The sequence below is a fragment of the Ammospiza nelsoni genome, chromosome 28 (assembly GCF_027579445.1).
Source record: "Ammospiza nelsoni isolate bAmmNel1 chromosome 28, bAmmNel1.pri, whole genome shotgun sequence".
NCBI classification, from domain to species: Eukaryota; Metazoa; Chordata; class Aves; order Passeriformes; family Passerellidae; genus Ammospiza; species Ammospiza nelsoni.
The window spans coordinates 3566379-3587305 of NC_080660.1; the positions used below are offsets into that span (position 1 = coordinate 3566379).

The 20927-nt window shown below is 60.9% G+C and overlaps 3 protein-coding genes across 3 annotated transcripts; 1 reads left to right on the forward strand and 2 right to left on the reverse strand.

Moving 5' to 3' along the window:
- Positions 1 to 318: 318 nt before the first annotated feature.
- Positions 319 to 4736, reverse strand: SHE (Src homology 2 domain containing E). Its single transcript, XM_059490206.1, has 6 exons — positions 3809 to 4736; positions 3063 to 3189; positions 1942 to 2250; positions 1371 to 1521; positions 1166 to 1285; positions 319 to 779 (listed from the first exon to the last, which is right to left on the reverse strand). The coding sequence occupies exons 1-6, from the start codon at positions 4190 to 4192 to the stop codon at positions 593 to 595; spliced, it is 1278 nt and encodes a 425-aa protein (XP_059346189.1). The 5' UTR covers positions 4193 to 4736; the 3' UTR covers positions 319 to 592.
- A 2801-nt stretch (positions 4737 to 7537) lies between these two features.
- On the reverse strand, positions 7538 to 15530 carry UBE2Q1 (ubiquitin conjugating enzyme E2 Q1). Its single transcript, XM_059490215.1, has 13 exons — positions 15195 to 15530; positions 14061 to 14165; positions 13679 to 13783; positions 13324 to 13374; positions 10888 to 11028; positions 10276 to 10360; positions 9769 to 9829; positions 9210 to 9300; positions 9069 to 9127; positions 8767 to 8815; positions 8513 to 8608; positions 8332 to 8398; positions 7538 to 7963 (listed from the first exon to the last, which is right to left on the reverse strand). The coding sequence occupies exons 1-13, from the start codon at positions 15477 to 15479 to the stop codon at positions 7932 to 7934; spliced, it is 1227 nt and encodes a 408-aa protein (XP_059346198.1). The 5' UTR covers positions 15480 to 15530; the 3' UTR covers positions 7538 to 7931.
- A 520-nt stretch (positions 15531 to 16050) lies between these two features.
- CHRNB2 (cholinergic receptor nicotinic beta 2 subunit) lies at positions 16051 to 19578 on the forward strand. The gene is made up of 6 exons (XM_059490141.1): positions 16051 to 16208; positions 16832 to 16977; positions 17078 to 17122; positions 17346 to 17455; positions 17571 to 18537; positions 19324 to 19578. Exons 1-6 carry the CDS (start codon positions 16166 to 16168, stop codon positions 19492 to 19494), a joined length of 1482 nt encoding a protein of 493 aa, XP_059346124.1. The 5' UTR covers positions 16051 to 16165; the 3' UTR covers positions 19495 to 19578.
- The last annotated feature ends 1349 nt before the right edge of the window (positions 19579 to 20927 follow it).

The following is a 20927-nucleotide window of genomic DNA, read 5'->3' on the forward strand; positions in this document are numbered from 1 at the left end:
CTGCCCTGCACCCCAACCCTGCATCCCCAACCCTGAACCCCCAACCCTGCACCCCAGCCATGCCTCCTCTGCCCACCCCATGGTGCTGCGTTGTGCAACACCCCGGGGAGCTGCAGCTGCAGCTGGGCAGGAAACCACAGCTCGTGGGAAGAGGGTGCTCAGGCACCCTGGGGAACAGTGTTCCTCTTCCCTGCTGCTGGCCCCCCGCTATAAAAAGCCTGGCAGGATGCAGATGTGCTCTTGGGGAGCCCCAGTACCCCTGGGCCCCCAAAACTGTGGTGACTCCTGCTGGCACCAGGCCCATCCCAGGACCACTGCTCCCTCTCAGCCAACACGTTTATTTTACTAGATCATTACACGTGCCAGTGTCACTGCATGCCCCCAGCTCGGGCACGGTGCTGGCACAGGGCGGGCAGGATTGTCCCAGCGAAAGGGGCACAGCCCTGCTGGAGTCCAGGAGCGGGGCCCCTCAGGGCTGCAGACGTGCCGGGGTTTCTCTCACCGGACCCTTCCCGTGGTTCGTGCCCGTCGCTGTCTCACGCCTCGTGGTGGGGAGGGCTCGCGGACCCCTCGGGGGCGGCATCAGGCGGCGCTAATGCAGCTTGCAGTGCACGGGGTGCAGCAGGGCCATGTGCTCGGCCCCCTTGAAGGGCAGCTTCTCGGTGGAGTAGTAGTGCACAACTTCGGGGATGCTGGAGAAGACGCCGCTGGCCTGGCTCAGCGTGTACTTGTTGTCCTTGGTCTGGGCCACGATGATGTGGACGCAGCCCTGGCTGGTCCTGCGCGGCCAGCAGGCATCAGTGCTGCCGCCAGCCCCCGGCGCCCGCCTGCCCCGCGGCCGTATCCACCCCTGTTTGTTCCCGTCCCGCTCTGATTGTTTCGGCTCCAGGGGCTGCACTTCCTCAGGAAGGAAACGCCGCTGGCGCTCCCGACAATGCGCCGGGGAGGGGGACACGCCGAACCCCCCCTCCGCCCCAGCCGCTCACCGGGAGGATGCCGGGGTCCCCCCGCGGGTCGGGGGGTGCCATCCCTCGGGGTCCGGGTGCTCCCTCCCCATCGGGGATTTTGGTGGGAACAACCGGGGGGAACAGCGCCCCAGGGTGAGGATTCACCCCATCTCCCCCAGGTGGGGACCCCCCAGTTCTGTGGGCACCCCGACACTCACTTGAGCGCGATGGAGTACTTGCCGCTGCCGCTCTCGCTGGTGCGCACCAGGTACCCGGCCTCCCGGCACGGCTGCAGCCGGCTCTCCGCCTCCGCCCGGGTGATGGCCCCGTGGTACCAGCTAAGGGACACGGAGGGGACGCTGAGCAGTGGCAGAACATCGGCCGCTCCGTCCCTCCCCACGCGTGGATCGGGCTCGCACTCACGGCTGCTTCTCCAGCGCCAGGGCGGGGTCCACCCGCTCCCCCTCGCTGTGCTCGGTGCCCGCCGGCTTCAGCATCTTCGGGGTCCAGCTCTTCTGGCGCAGGTGCTGCCGCGGAGGCTCCTCCTTAGGACGCTCCGAGCCCTCAAACTGGACTGGGAGGGACAAGATGTGAGCCCCCAAAGCCCCACCTGCACTTTTGATCCCCATCCCCATCTCCATGCCTGTCACCAGCCCCAGCACCTCCCCCATTGTTAGTCCTAACCCCTTCTCCAACCTGTCCCCATCTGGTCCAACGCCCCACCATGACAAGGGACACCTTCAGTTACATCAGAGCCCCATCCAACCTGACCTGGCAGGCATCACCTCTCTGGGCAACCTGTGCCAGCCTTGCTACCCTCAGTCCAAGAAAATTCTTGTATCTAAAGTGCCCCTTATAATTAAAAACCATTGCCCTTGTCCTCTTGTCACAAGCCCTGCTAGAAAGTCTGCCCCCATCCCGGTTGCCATCCCCATTCCCGCCCCACGCCCGTCCCTCCCCCCCATCCTCACTGCCACCCTGTCCCTGTCCCTACCTGACAGAGCTTTCACAATCTGCTCCTTCTTCCACTCCCAGGGCTGCTCGTACTCCCCCGCCGGGCGCTCGTCGTTCTCGGGCAGGCGCCCATCCCCAGCCCTCACCCTGCGCTCCGGGGCCCCCCCGGCCACCCCCTCCCCAGGCTCGTAGGGGGTGTCATAGAGCTGCGGCCCCTTCCCTGCCACCTCCTTGCCCCCCAGCCTCTTGGCAAGATCCAGCTTGGGGCCCCCCTCCCCAGGCTCTCCGGGGCCATCCAGCAGCAGGATGGCTTTGACCAGGGGATCCTTGGAGCCACGACGACGGATTTCTGTGGGGAAGAGGGATGGTGGGTCAGGGATGGTGGGTCAGGGATGGGGCTTTGTGTCCCCCGAGACCCTTCAATCCCACTACCAGCCCTCAGTGAGGGATGTGCTGGGGATTCCACACCGGCAACGCCCCATTGGGAGCCAGCTCGGGAGGAGCTGGAGCAGGAAGGGGCCCATCCTCATCCTCATGGCGCCTGCTCTGCTGTCCAGCCCTGGGGCTGCTGGCGCCACAGGCCCACGCCAGTGGGGCCAGCTGGGCTCCATGGCAGCAGGATGCTACACCCCAAACTGGAGCTCAGCTGTGCGGGAGGCTCGCCCCTCCCAGCCCCCTGCTTCTCCCCACGGCGCCAGGCCTTGCCTAAACAGCCTGGGCTGCCCCGCACGGAAAAAAAAAAAAAAAAAAATCAGCAGCAAATCTTTTATTTCCAGCTTCCGGCCCAGTCAGTTCCTGTTGTTGTGGCCAGCTGGACGGTGGCCACGCCGGCCGGGGTGTCGCTGGCTGGGGGGCACGTCCATGGGGAGCTCTTGGGGGGTGGAACCCTGGGATAAGGGGGCATGGAGGGCCTTGCAGTGGCCACAAGTGCCCGTGGGTGATGGCAGCAGGTCACGGACACGGCTCAGGGGCCGGCCAGCACGGGTCAGTGTCCGGCCTTGCTCCCACTCCTTATCTGGCCCCGCGCAGCCGCAGGAAGCGGCGAGAGCTTTCCTGTTCCCGGAGCCTCCTGAGCCGGGTGGCTCCGAGGGCAGCCACGGGCTCCTGCCTGGGGAGCGGTGCCAGCTGTGCTGCTGTGGCACGGCCCAGCGTGGCGCTTACCTGTGATCATCTGCTGGGCATCGTAGGGCTCCATGTACCCGTCGTTCTCCCCCAGGCGCTCGGCGTCCCGCTGCCCCTTGGTGCGTTTGGCGTCGTAAGGGTCTGCGTAATCCTCCAGGATGATGACCTGGGCAGAGAACAGCCATGTCTGCCTTCAGGAGGCCGTGGGGGTCCCAGCAGGGGTGGCAGAGATGCCACCAGCACAGAGCCAGGCAGGGAACAGGCACATTGGGGTCCCCAGGGAAGGATGGAGGCTTATCTGGGGTAAATGGAGCCGAGCCACAACCCCAGAGGATGCACCCAGTGGCACATTTGGGTGGGGTAGGGGCAGTCCAGACCATTCCTACACCCCTCAGTGATGGTGAGGAGCCTGGGGGGAGCTCTGGGGCCCTTCTGGGTGACAGCAATCCTGCTGACTGGCTCCCAGTGCTCCCAAGGCTGTGCAGGGGTCAAAGACCAGCTTCCCAGAAAAGCTTTGCATCAGCCTTTGTTTAAGCAGCAGATGAGCTCTGGGGTCAGGCTGGCTATGATGAGGGTGCCCGACGATCCCCCCACCCCCGGATGGGTGATGAAGGGCAGCTGGGATGAAGGCAGCTTTGATGGAATTTAAAGGCAATGTAGCCGGGCAGGATAAAAGGATGAAGTCAGCCAGGCTAATGAGTCGGAGACCAAAGCAGTTCAAGTTTCCAGCGCTTCCCGCTCCCCACATCTCCCCCTCCGCCCCCGGCTCCCGGTCCCTGCCTTACCGTCTCTGTCTTGGGGGGCTTCCCCTTGTCCTGCTCGGGGGCAGGCAGGCTGGCAGGCAGGGCTCCGGGGTGCCCCTTCCCGTTCTTCTCGGAAGCCTCCACCTTGATCAGGCGGTTGATGTAGGTTTTGGAGGGTCCCTCCGGCGTGCCTCCCTCCACTCGGGAATTCTTCCTCATCTTGCCGGTGGCGGCCTGCAGCAGACCCTGCAGGTTGTCCCGTGACAGCCGGCTGCCCCCTTCCTTGCCGCCCCCAGCCGCCCGGTACCCCCCCAGCTCAGCGGTCGAGTTCTTGCGGCTCTTCCCGAGGCTCCCGCTTCCCGGCCGAGCCTTCTCTGAAACCGTCTTCAGGTTGGATGGGAACTCCTTGAACCACTTGGCCGCCATGGGGCTGGGCAGACCGAGGGCGCCGCAGCCCCCGCGGGGCTCCGTGAACCCGCCCGGCTGCCCCGCCGGCTCCGAGCGGGCTCAGCCCGGCTGCCCCCAGCCCCGGGAGCGGGACCCTCGGCGGGCTGCGGCCAGCCCGGGAGCGGGGACGCGGGCCGGGGGACCGGGGCCTCCGTGAGGGGCTCCAGGCGTCCTCGGCCCCGGCGGGGACAGCCGGAGGGTCCCCAGCGGTGCCGGCTCCTGCGGCCCGGGGAGGTCCCTGGCCCCGGGGAAGGGTCTCGGAGGGGTTCGGCGTGTCCGCTCCAGCAATGGGATGGGTCGGGGGGTCCCGCCGGGGGTCGGAGGGGTCCGGCCGGGGCAGTCCCGGGGAGGGTCCAGGGGTCCGCTGCCCCTGGGGAAGGGGCCCGGGGGGGTCCGGCCGGGAAGGGGCGGCCCGGGGGTCCCGTCGCGGCTCCTCGGCAGGGCCGGGCTCCGGGGGCACGGGGGCTTCGGAGAGGGGTCAGGCCGGCCCGGGGGGCCCCATGCGGCTGCGACGGGATGGGCCGGGGCCGGGCCGGGCCGGAGGGGCCGGAGGGGGCGGCAGGGCCGGCGCTCCCCGCCCAGATCCGGAGGGGGCGGCCCCGGGGAACGGCGCGGCCCCGGCAGCCGTGGGAAGCTTCGGCGGGGTCCGGTCCCGGTGGGGCTGAGACACCCCCTGACCCTGCCCGGCTGATGGGACCACCCTAGACACGGATCCCCCGACGGACCGGACGAGTGGAACCCGCGCAGAGACTCCGGGACAGCACAGAACGGCCCCTCCAGAGACCCTGGGGATTGAGCCTGGGCATGGGCTCTGCTCGCTGTGGATGGAGATTCTGCACAGCCCCCTGTGCACAGCACCCTTACAGTGATCCCAAGCACAGCACCTTTACAGGGACCCCGAGCACAGCACCTTTACAGTGACGCTGAACACAGCACCTTTACAGGGACCCCGAGCACAGCACCTTTACAGTGATCCCAAGCACAGCACCTTTACAGGGACCCCGAGCACAGCACCTTTACAGTGACGCTGAACACAGCACCTTTACAGTGACCCTGAACACAGCACCTTTACAGGCACAGCACCTTTACAGGAACACTGAACACAGCACCCTTATAAGGACCCCGAGCACAGCATCTTTACAGGCACCCCAAGCACACCCCGATGGGCCACAAACTCTGTGTGCAGCCAGAGCACTCTCTGTGGCTCACAGCACTCCAGCCAAGTTCTGGCCATGCTGTTACCTTGCTGGAAAAGCACAGCAGAGCCCACTGGTTTGGGCTCTGTCGGGCTGCAGTGCCGGGGGTTTCCTTACAACACCAACCCCTTTGCAACTTTGTGGGAACAGGAGAGGGGTTTGTGGCAGAATGGCTCCCACAGGCCCAGGATGGAGTTTGTGGCAGAATAGAGGCTCTCATTCCGTGCAGGGGGAGGCGCTGGGCGCTGGCAGAGCCGGAGGAAGTGATGGGATTTCCTCGCTGGCGCTCAGGGCAGGATGTGCCTCGCAGTGCGCGGTGCCCCTGGCAGGCTGGTGCCCGAACTGCCAGGGATCTCGCCTGCCTTCAGCTTTGCCTTCTTGAGGCTTAGGAAAACTCTGCTTCCCCACCAGCAAACTCGGGTGTTGGTTCCTTTTCTTTGCTTCAGAAGGCAGATTTCAATCCCTCTCAATTTTTATGGGGCCTCAGTAGGACAGATGTGCAGGCAGCACTGTCCTGGTCGCTTTGTGCTGCAGTGGTGTTCACACCAATGTGCCACATTTCTCCTTCAGGAAGACTTCCCTCATCCTTGTTCCCTGCCAGCTCCCACAGGGGAGGGCCTGGGAGTGCCTTTGGCAGTGGTGGCTCTGCACAGCTCCTTCCCTGAGCAGCCTGGTGGCCATGGAGGCCAAGCCCAGCTCAGATGGCTCCTCCCTGGGCAGGTGTGAACAGACAGGACTGGCAGGTGGCCTGCTAGACACCTGCTCCTGCTTCACTTTCAGCCTTGATGCTTGTCAGGTCAGCATCCCAGTGACAGAGTGTCCTGCAGGGCCCTCTTCAGCTCTGCTCAGTCAAGCCTGTAAAGCCACCAGGAGCTGGGAGTGTGGGAGAGCTCATGGCAAACAACTCAGCACACCCAATCCCAACCCAATCCCATCACTGGGCTCAGCAGAGCAGCCCCTACTTCACCCAAGAGAAAGCCCCACAAGTATTTTAAACCTTCATTAAGCTGAGTTATCCAGCTACCTAGCAGGCTCCTGAGCTAAAGGTGGGAGCTGAGTGCAGCCACTTCTGCCCCCTCAGCCTCCAGTACCAGGAGCAGGGTTGGAGAGGAGCCAGAAACCCAAGAGGTGCTGGTTTGGGCTGGAGGACACAGGGCAGAGCTGCTCAGCTTCACAAATCCTCTGGTCTTTCAGCAAAGCACTTAAAAATAGTCCCCAAGCTGAGGCCAGAGCTGCTCCTGCAGCTGCGAGTAATCCCTCTCCTAACAGCATCTCTTTATTCCAAGGCTCTGAGCAGGACATGGAAGCAGCTGCTGGAGTAGATAATGGAGTTCTGAGGCTCTTTGATTTTCTAATGACTTTTATTCAAACACAGTGAGTTAATATGCATGGTTCCATCTTTGACACTGGTGCGTCACTTCTGTCCTCCAGACGAGGACATGGCCCGAGTTAGAGGAGCTCCAAGAGCCAAATCTCCTTCCAGCTGACTCAAAACAGGGCTCTTGGGGTTCAGAGAAACAGGCCACAACTGCAGCAACCCCATCATGGAGGGCTGGAGAACAAAGGAGAGCAGGAATAGCAGCTTAAGGAAAGTAAAAGAAAACCCCATAGAACGGGGTGTTCACTGCTGGGACAGGTCCTGGCTGGGGATGGGGACAGTGGCAGGACAGGGCAGAGCCCGTGCCCCACTCCCTGCAGAAGAGAAGCCACAGCACAGCAGGGATGGGGACAAGGGGCTCAGCCTCCATGTGTGGACAAAGCTCAGGCCTCAGCTCATCTCACTGCTCAACAAGAGGACAGGGAGAAGTGTGGGGTGGGAGCTGGCAGCCCTGGGGTACACCCACAGACCCTTCCTCCACTGCAGCCTCACACATCTCCCCATCTGCGCTTTGAGCTGAAAGTCTGCAGTTTATAGAGAAAAGCTGAGTTTGCCCAGGGAAGATGGGGCAGAAAGCCTGCTCCCTCCATGCCAAAAAAGAAAAGGGGATTTTCTTCTCCCAAGTCTTCCTGCAGGGCTTGGGCCCACCACAGCTCCACAACTGCCCCACCCTGGGACCAGGGCTGCAGCAGGGTTTGCAGGGCACAACCCACCCAGCAGGAGCTTGGAAAAAAATTAGTTAGACCAGCATTCTCAAATTAACAAACTGTAATTTTTCTCCAAAGATACATTTTCCATACACATCCATCATACACCGTAACAAAAAAAAGCAGTGTACATGAAATAAGAAAATAAATTAAATCCATAGCATAGGTAAGGAGGATGCTCTAGACTGGAGTAGAGTCAGAAGTTTCCAGCAATACAAGAGGCTCAAGAGTTTGTTTTAACAAGAATGCCTGCTAGCATGGGCCCAGCAAGTGTTGTGGGTCAGTCCAACTCCTTAAACAGTTATTTAGAGTTTTGAACAGCCAGTATTGTCCTGCAACAGGCACAGCTATTACATCCTGGGAGAAAGCCAAGAGGCATCACTAAGATCCAAGTAGAGCATCCAGAAGATATTCAGATTGGTCCTGCAGCATCCACACTAGCCATCCTCCTTGGGTGGTGTATACCAGCCTGAAATGAGGAGAGATCTGTGAGGGAGGAAACTGCACCTGGAGAAGCTGTCAAAGGCAGCCAGGTCCCACTTCTAAAGGGCCACACATTCCTGATTATTGGGAGCCTTTTCCTCTGGCTGACTTCCCAACACCACACAGAATCATTTAGGTTGGAAAAGACCTCTCAGATCATCAAGTCCAAGCAATCAGTGAGGGGCTGCCTCTAGTTACAGCTACCAGAGCCCAGAGAGGGCAGCAGCACTCTGCAGCCACAATGTGCCACTGCTGCTGCCACCTCTGCACCTGAGGCAGGACAAAACTCGAGTGGTCTGTCTGGGGAGCCCAAACAAGCAAGGGAAAATGCAGGCCCTCTCCCTCAGCCCTTACCATTCTTCTCATGGATCTGAACCAGGGACTTGTAGGACTGCTGTGCTCTTGTCAGGCTGTACTGGTTCTGCAAGGGAAGGCAAGGAGACCATCAGGAACCTTGGGGAAGCCATCCCACACACCTCCCCTGTGCAGCCAGACCTGGCTGTGCCCCCATTCTCCTACACTGCCCAGACCCTACCTTGTTGGCTCCAAATTGTACTCGTGCCTTCCCTTTCACCAGCGTTGCACTGATCTGCATGATCACAGACTCGATGGAGTAGGCACTACTCCAGCCCTGAGGGATGAAACACAAGGTGAGACCAGACCCACCCACCTGCGCTCCCAGGGCAAGCAAAGGGCCTCCCCCAGCTCTGGCAGGCAGAGGAAGGGCAGGAGATGTCAGGAATATGGAGTGTGGTAGGCACAACAGCTCCCCCAGGGATCAGCACCCACCTGTTTCGTAAGCAGCTCCATGCAGATGGCACCACCACCCAAAACATACCTGGGAAGGAATCAGACAAAAAGTTACCACACAGACAGATGTGATTATACCCACCCACTGCTCCAGAGGTGAAACGTCTTCTCTGATTAGATTTCTGATGGAAAAAAATATGCTAAAAACACCATCACTGTCTGCTTCCCAATGGCAAATCCATGTCAAGGAAATCACAGCATTGCACAGCTCTGGATAAACCCAGTGAAACCTACTGCAAAGAGCAGCACTGCAGAGCAGAGAGAGACACATAGTTACTCACCCCCCTGACAGCACCGGGGATACAACCCTTACAAATGGTGGATCAAAAGGAAAGTTATCCTGCAAAGAGAGAAAGAAGCAGAACCACTGAGTTCTCTGATGCCTCGCTGGGTCAGTGTCTCTCAGGGAGGGGGAGCCTTACTTTAAAAGAGAAGTTGAGGAGGATGAAATCTGTTCCTTCTTTCTCTTTGAGGATTTGAAGATCGTTGTGCAAAGCGCTGTCCTCGTCAACCCTGTGAGAGGAAAAGCCCAGAGGGTCAGGCAGGGCTGTGCAGCTCAGGCCAGCTGAGCTTGGTGCCACCACCCCGAGCTGCTGTACCTGCACAGCCACACTGACAGCACAAACTGCCAAAATTCTCCTTCTGGTTTGCAGAGAAGACCATCACACCCCTTTTCCACACTGACAGCTTAAAAATAAAGGCTGCCTGGCCCAAGGAAAAAGCAGCACTGGTGTCTGGAGGGTGTGAAACTCAGGGTTTGCCTGCTGCACCTCTTTGTGCACTCTAGGAACAGCAGAGACTTGCAGAGTGCTCCCATTACCTCATCTTGGCTGGAGATATCATCTCCTTTTTGTCGTGGAGACAGCAAGCCAGCTGCCTGAGAGAGGCTGACTCAAGGTCTGCTTGGTGCTGCCCTGCCATGGTCATGTGCCCCTCTGGTCCCATCACCAAAAACGCATGATCCCAAGCTGGGCCACCTACTTGAGGAGTTTGACGTTCCAATCGTACAGGCTGTCATTCACTAGTTCAACTGCATAGTATCCTGCAAGGAGAACACAGGGGGTCACTGTGGGGGACACTGAGAGGGGGTTCAGCCATCACCCAGATTTAGAACTCCCTGAGCTCTGCAGCACAACTTCACTTGGGTACTGCCCCTCCATGAAAAGCAGCACCTATCCAGGACAGTCCTGAGGGCAGCAGTTTCTTTCTCTGAGTCCCTGGGCTCAGGAAAGGAGCAGGAACAGCATTTCCCTTAAAGTCAGATGATTCTCCAACCCCAGCACGCTCCTCACTTCCATCCAGCAGTGGCAGGGAAGAGAGAGGGTATAAGGTGTTTTTAATCACTCTTGACAGAGTCACACCATGCAATGCTGGAGATCCTCCCCCTCGGCTAAGCAGCACAGCCCCAAGGCCCACTGGGTACCCCACAGGAGGAGCAGGAATCCTCCTCCTCCTCCTCCCCCTCCCCCAAGCTCCTGCAGCACTCACCGCCCTTGAAACTTGGTGATCGGTAAATATCCCTGAGCTCCTTCATTAGCCGGTCAGTGGCCTGCACAGACCCAGACACTGCACCCTGCAAGGAACAGGGAGGGGAGAGTTGCATTGTTATGCTGCACCCAACCATGGCTACTGCTCTAGGAGCTCAACAGCTCAGCCACAACTCAGTCCAGCCTCTATCCTGCCTGGCACCTCTCAGCCCAATATGTCACCTCAGGCAGCACAGCTGCAGCAGAAACACCTCTGTGGCCTCTCTGCTGTGTTAGAATCTCAGCCCAGGGCTACAAAAGCACAATCCACCTCCACAGCCTCAGGTGATCATAGAGGCACAGCTGCTGGGGCAGAAGGCAGCCCCAGATCTTGCTGCAGGACTGCCCCATGAGGCACCAATGCCCCTGGGGTCACTGAGCACCCTCCCTGAGCTGCAGAGGCAGTGCACAGACTGCTCTGCTTCAGCCCCATCAGCCCTGGAGAACTGGTACTGCTGTACCTTTGGCTGGGGACCCTCTGATTCAGGGCTGGAGGGCTGGCAAGGGCCTCCATCACTCTTGCCCTTGAGTCCCTCTGCTTCCCCAGCCCACCTGCCCACTGGGCGACACGTACATTTAAGTAATCTTGCCTCTGGTTCTTTTTTATTTTCTCTAAAATGGCCAGGTTTTCTTTGCCAATGCCTTCATCCTCTGTCTTTCTCCCATCTGCCGGCTCTTCCTCTTTCATCTCATAGTGGTCCAAGTCCTCAGTGTCCTGGGAAGGGAAAGGAAAGCTCAAAGAGATGTGCCTCTGCTCCTCCCTGCTCTGAGTGCTGAGGAAGGATTCCTAGTGCAACTCCTTCCCCCCAGGAAGTCCCAGCTCCTGGTCTGAGGCACAAACAGAGTGGAAAACACAAGTTCTGGGCACTCAACTGGGCTCATGTGAGCTCTTTGTTTGCTGGATTCTCCCCTGTTAATAACAACCCATAAATCTCTCAGTCCTCAGCAAGCCCCATGTAACCATGACCCTGGATCTTGGCACATCTGCGGCTTCAGCAGCTTGTGCCACACTGCTGGGTGGCTGGAACAAAGCACAGCCCCTGGCACAGAGCTGCCGGACCCCTGGGCTAGCCAAACCCCAACAGGGACACAGGGCACCAGCACCACGAGAAGAGCAGACCCCTGCACCCAAAACAGATCCCTGCACCCAAATCCAGCTGCATGGGATGTTATTCCCTTAACAAGAGTGGGGATTTCACAGCAGGTCTCTCTGTAGATGAGCTCAGCACACCCCAAGTGCAGCACCTGACCCCAGAAGAGCCTTTGGCCCCCACTGTTTACCAAAATAACACGTGGCAGTGCAAGCCCCTGATGGAAAAACCCATCTGGGCTCACTACAGAAATCTCTCCCCATGCACTCAGGGTTCAGCTGCCTGAAATGGCAGCTGAAATGGCTGTGGGCATGTACAGCTCCAGCTCTGGCACTAAATCCTCTGAACAAGTGTTTACTCTGGCCTCTCTGGGCTGCTCGTGGCTACTGAGCAGCGTTTTTGGAAGGGCTGGGACATTTTTAGACTCTCACAGGAAAATAGATCCTCCTAGAAAATCCCTCGAGTAGATTAACCTGCATAAGAAATCTGTGTGCCAGGGCACAGTTCTGCTGCTTCACTCCTCCACACAGCTGAACAAATCCCACTGCTCAGCACAAAACCTTTGCTCTACACGAGCATTCTCCCTCCACAATGCCTGGCATTAGCAAAAGCACAAGGAGGAATGCTCAGCTCCTCAGGATTCATTTTTCCAGCCCAGGAGAGCGGAGGCCTTGCAGACTCTGATTTCCCATAAAGCTGCAGATTTGCAGATTCACAAGGTTAGGCTGGCGGCAGTTGAACCCTCCCCCTTTTCCCCATGGACAGTGGCAAAGCCCAGCCTTAATTTAGCAGGCAATTCACTTTGGCACAGCCCCCCAAGTGCTGGGGTGCTGCTGCTCAGTGACCTGCCCCCAGGCTCCACAGCACTGCTGACTCAGTGCCCGTGCTGTTCTCGTGTCTGAGGCATTGCTAAACGTCACCATGGAGATTCAAGATTATTCCACCCACTTCCACAGATCTCTAAACTGCAAACCAAACAACCCAGAGCCTGTGGGTTGTGCAGCAAGGTGCCCTGAGCTTGCAGTGAAGTGTGGCTGCCTCCACCACTGCTGGCAATTAGCTCACTTGCACACTCAACCGCCTGACCTCATCCTCTCTGTGGGAGTTCTGTGCAACAGAGATTTCCCTGCCAGCAACAGCAACCCAGAAATGCATCTCTCCAATTCTCCTGCAGGAATTTCAGGCTTTAGAGAACAGCATGTACTGCCCAAAGCAGCTCTGCTCACAGCTCATCCACATGCCTCTGGAGGCCATGGCTGCATGGCCATGCTCAGCTCTGTGCTCTAGAGTGGATTATCTTTGCCCCCAATGAAGGAGAGGAATGATGAGGAGGACTCCATCTTATCAAAAAGCTAATTAATTACTTTATTATACTATAATATTCTATACTATTTCACATTATATTACCTTACATCTAAACTGAATCTGCCCAGCACTCAAATGCTCAGAATCTCAGAATCTCATGACTGTCAGCCCACACACACACCTGGATTCAACTGGTCAGTGAATCCAAACACTCACACCAGAATCCAGTTATCAACTCCCTTCAGGTAAACAATCTTCCACCATGCATTCCACTTTTGAACAACACAGGAGGAGTAAATAAGATAAGAATTGTTTTTCCTTTCTCTGAGGTTCAGAGAATGTGAAACCCAGAAACATTCTTGGGAAGAATTGTGCCTTGCTTTTCTCTGCGAAGAGAAATGTGGCCACAGTGCTCTCCTGGGATTTGTGAATATGTGGAGCCCAGCTGTGCCTCGGCATCCTCAGCATCAAAATGCCCAGAATTAACCAGCCTTTGGTCCAAACTTGCCTGTCTGGGGGCCACAAGCTTCTGCCAAGCAAGACCCCTGTACCCCCATACCTTTCAGCACCTTCCTCCCTGTGCTCAGCTGCTCACACACTAAGGTGGCACTTACCTCTGGCATCTCTTCATCTTCCTCTTCAGAGGACACCTCTTCCTGGGTGCTCTGTGGAGAGGAAAGGGATGGAGATTCTGTGGTCAGCATCTTGGGAAAATGCTCTGCTGTCTTCCCAGATGAGGTCAAACAGGGATGAACAAGCAGGACCAAATTAAAAGCAAAGAGCAGCTGAGAGCCTTTACAGAAAACAGCACCAAGGCCCAGCACAGCAGGCTGGCATCACCCAGGACAGGAATCCAAGCTCTCACCCTCTGTGTTCCTCCCCTGGGAACCTCAGAAGCCACCAGAGCAAACAGCAGGGAACGTGTAACTTGTTTTCTGAGCTCTGGGAGCCCTTTCCTGAGCCACGTACCTGTTCTGCCGGCAGAGGCTGGTCCAGCATTTCAACATCTGGATGTTGGGGGAGGTTGTAGAGTTTGCACAGGTCAGAGATTATTCGTTTCAGGTGCTGCAAAAGCTGTCCAGAGAACAGAGGGTCAGTGAAGTTTGGGGAGCTCTGTGCCCAGCCAGCAGCAAAGGCCCCAGGGCTGCTCCCTCCTGCTCCAAGCAGCAGGAATCAGGGTGCAAAATCCCACCCTGGCACCAAATGATATCAGAGAAGTTCACCCCAAATGTCTGGAACTTTTATGAGACTACTACTGTCCCCACTTGAGGCAGCTGGGGACACGTAAGCAGGGAGTTACCCCCCAAAAGTTCCAGCCCTCCCCTGCCCAGGGCAGCAGAGTACATCTCACCAAGGTGTTTCCTTTCCTGACTTCCACCAGCCTCTCCAGGATAGCTGCCAGGTTGGGATCGTCTGACTCCACAGACCATATGGGGGGAACAGCTGGATAAGACTCCTGGAAAAGGGGAGAAAGGGCTGTTGGTGGGATGGAGACCATTGTGGTGCACACAGCAGTGAGCCACACGGGGTGAGGGCTGAAGATCCCTCTGTAGCACAGAGATCAGGCCACAGGTGACTGATCCACCCTCCAGCATAACCCTGGGGCTGAGGGCAGCACAAACCCCTACTGGGACCATGCTGGGCTGGCTCTGGGCTGTGTTCCCTGGCCCAGGGTGGAACAGGGAGGGAGGACAGTGGCATTTTGGCCACTCCTCTGGCTGTGGGGCCATTAGGGGTGGAAGGCAGTAGAGGCAGGGCACTGAGGGTGTCCCATGGGTTACTACCCTCACAGTTTTGCACCAGCAGTTACAGAAGAACCTGGCAGCACCCACGCAGAGCAGAGGCCGAGCAGGCACCTTTAATCCAAGACAAAGCCTCTGGTAACACTCCCAACGTGCCCCTCCAGAAAATTCTGGTTGTTAGTCCCATTCAGACTCTACACCAGGGGCCGTCCAAGGTCTGCTAGCCCTCCTCGTCTGGAGACACAAACCAGCTGTAACTTGTGGTCAAAGAGGGCACCGGGATTCCTCAAACACAGGTGCGGATGAGCCACAGCAGGGAGGAGGAGCCGCCGCAGGTTCCTCTTCTCCAGGGAGATGAGGGCCGCCCCGGGAAACCCAAAAGAAAACCGGGGAAAAACGGGGGCGGTCTGAGGGGCTCCACGCCTGACGACGAGCAGCGGGACAGCACTGGGGGTTCCAGACACCACGGGGCACGGCCAGCTCTCGTACACCGGGACGGCGGGACTGCCCCCGGTTGTTCTCGGCGTGAGCCGCGGCCCCGAGGAGCTCCCGGAGGCCGCACGGAGAGCGGGAACGGCGGCAGCCGCCCCCCGCCGCCGCCGCCAGGGACGTTGGGGCACAGGCCCGGCTCACCCCGGGCCGCAACGGCGACAGCCCCGTCCCCGCCAAGGAGCAGCCCTCGGTGGCGGGGCCGCCTGGCGGTGCCCCCGCAGAGCCCGGGCCCGCCGCCCCCCGGGCCTCACCGTGATGTTGCAGTGAATGCGGACGGGTCCCGGCGGCGGCCCCCGGGAGGCAGAGGCGCCGGCGCGGGCCCCGGCCCCCGGGACGAACTCGCAGCTGATCTCGTCCGGGCAGGCGCTGCCGATGCGGAACCGCTCGTGGCCGCGGTGGAAGATGGACTCGAGCAGCCGCAGCTCCCGCCTCAGGAGCCGCCCGGCGGGGGCCGCCGCCACCTCGGCCCCGCTCCGCCCGGGTCCCCCCGCCGCCGCCTGCGTCCTCGCCGCCTCCTCCGGCCCCGCCCGCTGCATCTTCCCATGGAGGGACCCGCTCCGCCGCCGCCGCCGCCGCAGCCCCGGAGCCCGCCCAAGATGGCGGCGGGACGGCCCCGCTCCCGGAAGTGCCGTCGGCGGAACGGGCGGGGCGGCCCCGCCGGAAGCGTCTCGCGACATACGGGAAGTGACGGCGGGTAAGCCCCGGGGAAGCGGGGCGGGGCCGGCGGGGAGCCCCGCCCCTGCCCGGAGGGGTCACCGGGGGTCACGGGGGGGGGGCACCGGGCACGGCCGGAGCCCGGCGGGGACGGGGCTCACCGAGGCCCGGCAGTGCCGGCTCTGACACCCTCTACGGGCCTACGGCGGGGGCTCCGCTCCCGGCCTGCACCCGCCAACCCTCCCGCTCAGATCCCAGCCCGGGGCTCCGGCGCCCCGCTGGCCCCGCGCAGGGACCCCGGTGCAGCGGCGGGCCGGGGGAGCTCAGAGCCCTCCGCCGTGTGCCCGGGCCGCGGCGGGGCGGAGGCGGGGGCGGCCCCGGGGCCGCTGACGGCGGCGGTGACGGCGACGGAGCCGGAGCGCGGGACGGCCCCGGCGCAGCGCCCGGCACCGCCTCCCGCCCGGGGCCGCCCCGCCCGGGCCGCCGCCGCCGGCTCCAGCACCTCGGACAGCGCCCGGCCAGAACCGCGGACAGCGGCGGGTGCCGGTGGCGGCACCGGGCCGCCCCCATGGCGCTGCTCCGCGTCCTCTGCCTTCTCGCTGCCCTCAGACGTAAGTGCCGGGGCTGGGCGGGATGGCACCGGCACGGGCGGGGAGGGCACCGGAGCGGACCGGGCCGGGCCCGGGGGCTGCGCCTGTTGCACAGCACAGGTCCGGAGCGGAGCCGGTACCGGCCGTTCCGCGGTGCCGCTGCCGCTCCCCGAACGCCCCGGGGCTGTGCGGCCGCCGCGGGCTGCGGCTCCCCGAGGCGGTGACGGGGGCGGGCAGGGACCGACCCGAACAGGGGATGGGGTGTCACGAACGGGCACGGAACGGCGGGGACAGGCAAGGGAGGGCGGAGAGGGATCCCCAGCGCCGTGCAGCCGCTCCCGGAGCCCCCCCGGCCCTCCCTGCTCCGTGCCCGGCTGTTGTACCCACACCCCATCACCGTGCCCCCCACCATTCCTACTCCGTGCCCGGCTGTGTCACCCACACCCCATCCCCGTGCACGCCACCATTCCTACTCCGTGCCCGGCTGTGGCACCCACACCCCATCCCCGTGCACGCCACCATTCCCACTCCCGGGCTGCCAGGGTCGGAGCCCCACACTGGGTACAGGCTCTAACCCGGGGGTCCCCGGAGCCTCGTGGGGGCCCTGCCCGGCACCACGGGGCTCAGGCTCGGCCATGCCCCAGGGAGCCTGGGCACGGACACAGAGGAGCGGCTGGTTGAGTACCTGCTGGACCCTGCTCGCTATAACAAGCTGATCCGGCCGGCGACCAATGGCTCGGAGCTGGTGACCGTGCAGCTGATGGTGTCGCTGGCGCAGCTCATCAGCGTGGTGAGTTGGCCAGGGCTCTGCTCCCCAACCTCCTGGGCAAGCCAGGGGCGCCCAAACCCTCCCAGCACCCTGGGTGACCAGCCCTTCTCTCTCTCTGCAGCACGAGCGGGAGCAGATCATGACCACAAACGTCTGGCTGACCCAGGTGGGCATCCTGGACTCTGACGTGACCCTGAGACCCCCATGTCCACCCCGCCTCTGCCTTGAGACCCATCCCTATCCCAGACATCCTGTGTGGGACCCTAATGCCTACCCTGCCCTGTTATAGCCCCCCATAAAGCCTCTGTGGGACCCCTGTGTCCCCCCTGTCCTGAGCCACCCCCTTGCACATCCTGTGGCTGGGTTGGGCTGATCCCACCTGTCCTCAGGAGTGGGAGGACTATCGCCTCACGTGGAAGCCTGAGGACTTTGACAACATGAAGAAGGTCCGCTTGCCCTCCAAGCACATCTGGCTGCCTGATGTGGTGCTCTACAACAAGTAGGTCATTTTTGGGGGGGGCTATGTGTTCCCGAGGCCCACCCAGGGCAGGGGGGCCACGTTGTACTGCTGGGGCTGACAACAGCAGGACTGACAGCAGCTCTCTTCACCTCAGTGCCGATGGGATGTACGAGGTCTCCTTTTACTCCAATGCGGTGATCTCCTACGATGGCAGCATCTTCTGGCTGCCCCCCGCCATCTACAAGAGCGCCTGCAAGATCGAGGTGAAGCACTTCCCCTTTGACCAGCAGAACTGCACCATGAAGTTCCGCTCCTGGACCTACGACCGCACCGAGATCGACCTGGTGCTGAAGAGCGAGGTGGCCAGCCTGGATGACTTCACCCCCAGCGGCGAGTGGGACATCGTGGCGCTGCCGGGGCGGCGCAACGAGAACCCCGACGACTCCACCTATGTGGACATCACGTACGACTTCATCATCCGGCGCAAGCCGCTCTTCTACACCATCAACCTCATCATCCCCTGCATCCTCATCACCTCCCTGGCCATCCTCGTGTTTTACCTCCCATCCGACTGCGGCGAGAAGATGACGCTCTGCATCTCTGTCCTGCTCGCCCTCACCGTATTCCTCCTGCTCATCTCCAAGATCGTGCCACCCACTTCACTGGACGTACCACTGGTGGGCAAGTACCTCATGTTCACCATGGTGCTGGTGACCTTCTCCATCGTCACCAGCGTCTGCGTCCTCAACGTGCACCACCGCTCGCCCACCACGCACACCATGCCACCCTGGGTCCGCACCCTCTTCCTGCACAAGCTCCCGGCTCTGCTCTTCATGAAGCAGCCGCGGCAGAGCTGCGCCCGCCAGCGCCTGCGCCAGCGCCGGCACACGCAGGAACGCGCCGCCGCCGCCGCCACGCTCTTCGTGCAGGCCGGGGCTCACACCTGCACCTGCTACGCCAACCCCGGCGCCGCCAAGGCTGCCGAGGGGCTCAACGGGTACCGGGAGCGGCAGGGGCAGGCGGCGGGCCCCGGGGCGGGCTGCGGCTGCGGGCTGGAGGAGGCGGTGGACGGCGTGCGCTTCATCGCCGACCACATGCGCAGCGAGGACGACGATCAGAGCGTAAGTGGAGGGGTGGGGATCTGGCAGTGGGCAGAGCTGGGGGTGCAGAGTGTGTTCTGGCTCGTGGATGTGCCACAGGGAGTGATTGTACAAGCACCAAGGGGGTCCCTGCCTAGCCCAGTGAGGGCCAGCACTGATCCCTGACCCATCAGAGCGTAAGTGGAGTTGGGCAGTGGGAATCTGGGAGTGGGCAGAGCTGGGTGTTCTGGCTCGTGGCTGTGCCACAAGGAATGATTGCACAAGCACCAAGGGGGTTCCTGCCTAGCCCCGTGCTCAGTGGGGTCCAGCACTGATCCCTGACCCATCAGAGTGTAAGTGGAGGTGGGTGGTGGGGATCTGGGAGTGGGCAGAGCTGGGGGTGCAGAGTGTGTTCTGGCTCACGGCTGTGCCATGGGGAGTGACTGCACAAGCACCAAGGGGGTCCCTGCCTAGCCCTGTGCTCACTGATCCCTGACCCACCACTGCAGTCCCAGGCTGAAGCAGCTGCTCTGGAAACAGAGAGGATCCCAGCAGGCCTGGCCCTGCACAGCAGTCAGGCTGCAGATTCTGCAGAGTTCCCCCTCCCAGCTCTGCTCACTGGGGAGATCCTTCCTGGGCTCATTGGTGCGGGCGACAGCAGGGGGAGTGAGCCCCATGAGGCCCACGGCAGACTGGCAGGCAGCCCCAGGAGCTGCAGTGCTGAGGGAGCAGGTTCCAGGCTCTGAGATATGCAAATCCCAGTCGGGGCAGTGTCGGGCAATACCCCAGGCCCCAGGCTGACCCAGCATTTCTCCTGGCCCCCTGCAGGTGAGCGAGGACTGGAAGTACGTGGCCATGGTCATCGACCGCCTCTTCCTATGGATCTTCGTCTTCGTCTGTGTCTTTGGCACCATTGGCATGTTCCTGCAGCCCCTCTTCCAGAACTACACCACCAACTCCCTGCTGCAGCTCGGCCAGGGCACCCCCACCTCCAAATAGCATGGGGAATGGCCAGTCCCAGGGCCAGAGAGATGGGTACTGGGCTCAGGCAGCCCCTGCAAACCAATAAATACTCCCACAGGAGCGGGCTGGTTCCATCTGGTGTCATTTCATCCTACACTGTGCTCTGCAGGCTGAGAGAGCAGCATGCAGCCAGGGTTGGGGTGACTCTGGCTGCCTGGGACCAAGGTAAGAGGTAGGAAGGCATCATCTCTGTGAGAGGAAAATGCCAGAGAGCACAGGAGCGTGAAACCTGATCCACAGGGACATGCTCAGCTCTCTGCTCTGCTCCTGGCAGCACCAGTCACTCACTGCATCTCCTCTCAGGCCATGAGGGACCAGACCCCCAGCCTCATTGGGCAGCCCCTGGCTCCAGCCTGGTGCTGCCAACCCCTGTGCCAGCCCTGGGGCTCCCAGGAGAGACAGAGCAGAAGCAGAGGCATGGAGAGAACAGAGCTGCTCAGCTCTGGCTCCGAGGTGAACACACGGACCAAGCAGGAAGAGGCTATTTTTAAGTCCTACCTGCAGGCAGAGTGAGGGCAGCCAGTGCCAGGGGCTGCTCCAGCTCCATCTTCTTCTGTTCCACTCCAGGCTCAGCGTGCTGGAGCCAAGAGCAGGCACAAGATGAGCTGCACAAGGAAAAGGAAAACACAATTAAATCAACCCAAGCTGGGAGCTGCTGGCAACAGGGCCCCAGTGTGGGTCACTGGGCTGCCACCATGGCCAGCAGCACTGCCTGCACTCCCTTGGCCAGCAGGAATTGGCCTCGTTGGGGAAAAGTGAGATGGAGCGTTTGCTATAAATACCACTAATCCCTGGGGCTGGGGGGAGTGGTGGTGGCGGGGCCTGGCAACACACAGGGCCAGGGGAAGCTGCACGCTAGAAATTAATTTAAATCCCGGCACTTCATGCAGCCAGAGAAATCCCAGCTGCTGCAGCTGCTGCTCCTGGAGCTCAGGGGTGCACCCCAATACCTCAATGTTAAGAGCTTTGTTCCTCAAGCAGCCCCATGGCAGGGACTTGTCCCAGTTCATCCCACCTCTGTGCCAACTCTGCTGTTGGTCCAACCTCAGTGAGTGCAGGATGGGGGGTGCTGCTGTGCCCCAGTGGGGAGTGGAGATCTATCAGTATTGGGAGGGTGTGGGGAGCACACCAGGAGCCCCCATAGCCTCAGCTGCAGACAGAGGAGCCCCCAGCCCTGCTCTGGCTGGGTGCCAAGGCAGTTCCTTCCCCTCACAGCTCTGCCTGGCAGTGGATGCCCACGGGCAGCTGCAGGCAGGGTGGACATGTGACAATGGTGACCCTGCTTGGCCCCAGCCTGGCTGTGCTGTGGAGATCCACAGCCAAGCTGGGGTCCTGCTCCCAGCCTTGGGCTCCTCATTTTGGCTTGAGGTAAGAGGCTCAATTCCAAACTCCACCTGGCTCCCTTCACC